Genomic DNA, 4,894 nt, shown 5'->3' on the forward strand with positions numbered 1-4,894 from the left:
TTTAATTTGATTCGATGCTTTATGAATTGATGTACCTAGAGCTTTTCAATATTCTTTATATTCCTTAATTCAAGAATATGATTTATCATATCTTTTATATTCTTGAATTTAAATAAAAAATCTTTCGAATCTATATCGAGTATATATTCAATAATAATATTCTTTTCTAGTTCTAAAAGATTATAAGATTTAGATTGATGTTTAGAATAAAAGGTAAAACCTTTTATTTTTTATTATAATGTTATATTCGAGATATTACATATCTTCGTAATCTTTCGAATACTTGTTTTTTTATTTCTTTAAATAGTTTTAATAATGAGGAGTATATAAGCTTCTTTATTATTCGAATTCATTATGAGTTATTAATAAAATATATATTGAAAAAGAAAAAAGTAAATTAAAATGAAAGTAACTCATTTACTAATATGATCTACTCATTAATAAACCATGTTAATTATTATAAAATATAATTTAAATCTTATAAAAACTTTTAAAATTTTAATAATCTAATCGGCTGATAAGATTTCTATTAAACAATAAAGCTCATTTCTAAAGGTCTAAGGAATAAGTTTTGTTTTATTTATATTTTAAAAATGAAAAGTTAAAGAGTTTTTTAAAAAATTATTATATTAAAACTTTCTAATATTAATATGAAATAAATATAGTAGTTTATAAATTAAAATAACTTATTAAATTCTAATAATCAACATTCGTATAGAAATAAGTATATTAGAAACAATTCGAATTGAGAATAATAATATTAAAAATAATTCTATTTAAAAAGAGTAATTAATTCTATTAGAGATATAAATTTATATTATATTTATAATTTATTTAATATTTAAGTTTTGTAGAAATTCTATAAAAATAATAATAAAAATATTTTATTTATTGAATTTAGAGGAATTAAATGATATATATATATATATATTTTCGATTATAGATTAATCTTCATCTTATATTTAATATTCTTAATATTCTATAGAAGAAAAAAAAGTAAGAGATCTATACAGTATTAGTACTTATATATTTGATATTTGAATAAAAAATAAATAAATCCAGATAAAGAGTATATAAATTATAAAAGATAAGAGTATATAAATTATAAAAGATAAGAGAATAGAGAGAAATATATTTTTTATTTTGTTTTTGATACTATAAAAAACATCAAAATATTCATATTATCTTGAGGAAGAGTACTATCGATATCAATCATTTAGCTGAGCTTTAGAAAAAAGCCTTTGAAAGTCATTTTGAATAATTTTTTTTCATTATGAATAACGAGTAATAGACTTAATTAATGTATAGTCTAGTAAAGAGGGGTAAATTCTACTATAATGTTTATAAGATTGCTTATTTCGTACATAGCTAGCTTTTCAAATAAAATTCAATTGAATAAAGTCGAGTCGTATTACATTTAAGACTATAAACTAAGGTTCAATGGTCGAGGAGACCTCTTGATTATATATAAGAGCGGGGGGAAGGGTCAGAAAAATCATGACCCTTTCCTCCCATCCCACTCACGGCAAATCATCCACCTTCGCCCAATATTCGTATGAAATTCATACTACCACGCTCTATTTGCTTTTGCACAGTCTTCCGTCAGCTTCTTCTGTCCAATACTCGCTTCCAACGGCCGTGTGTCCGTAAAAGATATGATTGGGGTCGTATTTCTTTTTGATCGATAGCAGACGGTCATAACTGAGGCCATAAAAGTTTTGCTGGAAGTTGGGTTGATGTGGGTCTCCTTCATTGAGATATGTTCCTCCTCCAGGGGTCAATGCTTCTAATCTTGGGACAATTGTGTTTGTGATTAGGTCTTGACTAGCCAAGTTCGCGTCCCAATCAGTGTCATCCCAAGCCCTGTTATGATGGTGAGTGAATGAAAATATGGCAAGAAACGATCGGGGTAACTTACAGTCCAGTAGTGATAGACAAAAGTGTATCACGCCACACAGGATTCACAGAGTTTTTTGGCGTTTCATCTGTGGTCGCCACGTTAAGTGCTAAACCTGCTACCACCACCCCAAGGTCGTTCATCCATTTTATAGTATCCAGAACCCCAGTGGCGTTGCTTTTGACAACTTCACGTGAAACTAACCGGCCTCCGATGTTATAATTGGTGATATTTTCAGGTCCGGCTTGGCCGTTATAGGCATCCGCAAAAGTGTCATATGCCTCGGAGGCATATACTGTAAAGTCCGAGGTCAGTATGCGTTTGTATTAAGGGCAGAGGGATAAAAAGATATGCGTCCTACCGTATGACATATTATTCTCCTTCAATTTCAAGAGTGTTGGAGCAAAGAATGAGTCGAACTGTGTTTGGTTCATTCCCGCAGCTATCGCAGGGGCCATGCTGAAGAATGCGCCAGTGTTGAGCCAATTAACTCCACCGCCGGCTGTGGTATATGCATCAAGAGCTTCCAAAAATGTTCCGATTACACCGTAAAAGTTATCTTGAGAAGTTCCTGTATTGTAGAAGGTAAGGTTACCCCCAATTGTCTCCATGTCCTCGTACAGTTTGTATGTCGCGGAAAGAACAACACCATAAGTTCCGCCTCCACCTCCCGACAAAGCCCAGTACAAGTCCGAGTATTCATTCGTCTCTGTGGCAGTAACAATCTTTCCCGCTGCAGTGACAACTTCCCATTCTAAAACCTGATCAGATCCTAGGCCTATTACAGAGGCAAGCGGACCGGTTCCGCCTCCTTGTGCATAACCACCAGCGATTCCGATGGATCCGGCGTAACCAATAGCCGCCAGATAACCCTCTTTATGGGCAGCTTCAAGAAGCTCAGAAGCTTGAACACCAGCACCGATCTTGATTGCTTTTCCACAATAGTCCACCGAATCATTGTTATAATCCGAGATTTCAATACTTTTGATGTTGTGAGTCCAGATTGCCAAGCCTCCAGCGCCAGTTGATTTCCCGTGGTAGTCATGTGCAGTATTACGAATAACTAAACGGATGTTGTTACGACTGGCGAAATCAAGGGCCACTTGATAATCGAACGCCGAGCTTGCGTTGACGGCGTATCGAACATAGGTGCCGTATCCACATGGAAAATCTTTTGGGTAAAAAGGGTCGCAGCTTCGATTTGCATAAAAGGGTGCCATGATAGAAGATGATGTAGTGTAATGTGTCACTGGGTACCACCAGTTGTTTCGGACTGCATTACACTTATCAACATCATATGTCTCGAAGCCATCGATATGGCAAAGGCTGGCTAGCGGAACAGTTGCAATGAGTTTTCCCTCAAGTGTTGTATTCAACGCATTCCACTGTGCAGTAGACGGCCAGCATGAATCACCAGGAAAGCAAAGACAGGTCGATGCTATGCTTCCGTTAGTCCACGTGGTCTGGTTGCTAGACTGTGCTGAAGCTATTGAAGCAAACGCCACGAGGCCTAGAAACGACTTGCAAAATCGCATCATTGTTGATCTTTTGCAAGGAAATATAGCTTGGTATCTGCCAAGATGGAGCTGGGTGAAGAATGAGCTCGAATTTGGGAACAATAACAAAAAGTGAGAGAAAACTGCTCTATTTTAAAGCCAGCTCGTGTGGTTTACAAGGGTAAAGCTCGTGGCAATAACTCGATCCTTGCTTGCTTATCATCTCCACACCGCAGGGAGGCAACAAAGAAACTAGCCAGGTACAATTCCTAACATGTTCTAACTTGAGCTACTTTAGCATGCTACCCCCTTCTAGAACGTGGGTTAATCGATAAGTCAGAACCTGAGATCCTTCTTCCGAATATAAATCTCCTTTATTTTGCCTCAGTTTAACCAGCCTACAGTGGAAGCAGTACCCTTACCAGACCGGAGATGATGATTTGCTTGATACCCACTGCTCAGCTAGTTCTACAACAAGGGCATACACTAATAGCATAGTGATTTTCGAACTCCTCACAGCCACTATAGTCAAAGATTGAATGTCGAATCCTTCGCCTGCCTTCAAGTACTTGTCTCTAGCAGTAATAAATAGTTGCATCCAGGCTTACACCATGATGTTCACGATACGGCGATTGTTGGCTTTGAGACACATGACATAGCAAAAGGATTTCAATCTTAAAGAGGCTATTTCACAGTTGTACGACTGGACGCTGTGGTAAAAATGATCGCGGACTTGACAGCATAAGTCTGACATCAATTCGACTGAATAGTTTTATCCCTTAGACTGCTTATCTTGAGATCATCAAGCCATCAACAGCAAAATGCTTCTCGAAAATCTCAAAAGACCACTATTTGGATGTCCGAGCCGTGGTAGACTCAGAAATGTTGATCCAAACCATTTTTACATGATCTATGAATTTAACGCTGTCCTCATTGATCTTCGGGCCCAAAACTGGATCAAACATAACAGCTTCAAAAGCCTTGAAACTTGCCTCGTCCTCGAAGACGAGCTCGCTATACACATCGTAGTCGAAATCCTCGGCGTTCGTGCCAGCATAAACACTTGCTTTATAGTTCGAGTTGGACTTATCATCAGACGTGGATCCTTCAGAGTTTCGGACCACATAATGTCTCGTGTGCGTTTTTGGGAACTTATCACCAATTATTTCTTGGAGAATAGGGATGTGGACTGTTTCATAGTGGTTCTTGAATTCCTCTGGAGTGAGTCCCTTCTTTCGCCAGTGGAAAGCGCTGAGAGTGAGTGGAGCCATTATGTTCGATTGTTCTGTGCGTGATTAGTGTGGGATGATACCGGGATATTTGTCATTTACCTCGAGATTATCGATGCTAGTCGTCGATTCAATATTGTTCTATCAGGATTTGGTGGAATATTGAAATCAAGAGTCAGTGCTCTGCGGATGGTGAGTGCACATTTAAGTAAGAAACATGCTCCAGTCGCAAGATTGATATTACAAACACCGAAAAAGTGCTAGGCTGGATA

At 36.9% G+C, this 4,894-nt stretch overlaps 2 protein-coding genes across 2 annotated transcripts; both read right to left on the reverse strand.

Annotated features, from left to right (window-relative positions):
* Nucleotides 1–1,319: 1,319 nt before the first annotated feature.
* Nucleotides 1,320–3,987, reverse strand: EAF01_010226 (uncharacterized protein). Its single transcript, XM_038918483.1, has 3 exons — nucleotides 2,259–3,987; nucleotides 1,919–2,192; nucleotides 1,320–1,863 (listed from the first exon to the last, which is right to left on the reverse strand). Exons 1-3 carry the CDS (start codon nucleotides 3,433–3,435, stop codon nucleotides 1,578–1,580), a joined length of 1,737 nt encoding a protein of 578 aa, XP_038766453.1. The 5' UTR covers nucleotides 3,436–3,987; the 3' UTR covers nucleotides 1,320–1,577.
* A 254-nt stretch (nucleotides 3,988–4,241) lies between these two features.
* EAF01_010227 (uncharacterized protein) lies at nucleotides 4,242–4,664 on the reverse strand (the record flags this gene model as incomplete). Its single annotated transcript, XM_038918484.1, has 1 exon — nucleotides 4,242–4,664. One exon carries the CDS (start codon nucleotides 4,662–4,664, stop codon nucleotides 4,242–4,244), a length of 423 nt encoding a protein of 140 aa, XP_038766454.1.
* Nucleotides 4,665–4,894: the final 230 nt, after the last annotated feature.

Source organism: Botrytis porri, assembly GCF_014898465.1.
Source record: "Botrytis porri strain MUCL 3234 chromosome Unknown BPOR_015, whole genome shotgun sequence".
In the NCBI taxonomy this organism is placed as follows: Eukaryota; Fungi; Ascomycota; class Leotiomycetes; order Helotiales; family Sclerotiniaceae; genus Botrytis; species Botrytis porri.

What these genes read in the sequence shown, in the direction of transcription:
- EAF01_010226 (XM_038918483.1), bottom strand. Translation starts at nt 3,435, where the DNA reads ATGATGCGATTTTGCAAGTCGTTTCTAGGCCTCGTGGCGTTTGCTTCA. An exon ending in GGAGAATAATATGTCATACG is followed by an intron (nt 2,193 to 2,258) that starts GTAGGACGCATA and finishes CGGACTTTACAG; the next exon opens with TATATGCCTCCGAGGCATAT. An exon ending in TTGTCTATCACTACTGGACT is followed by an intron (nt 1,864 to 1,918) that starts GTAAGTTACCCC and finishes CCATCATAACAG; the next exon opens with GGCTTGGGATGACACTGATT.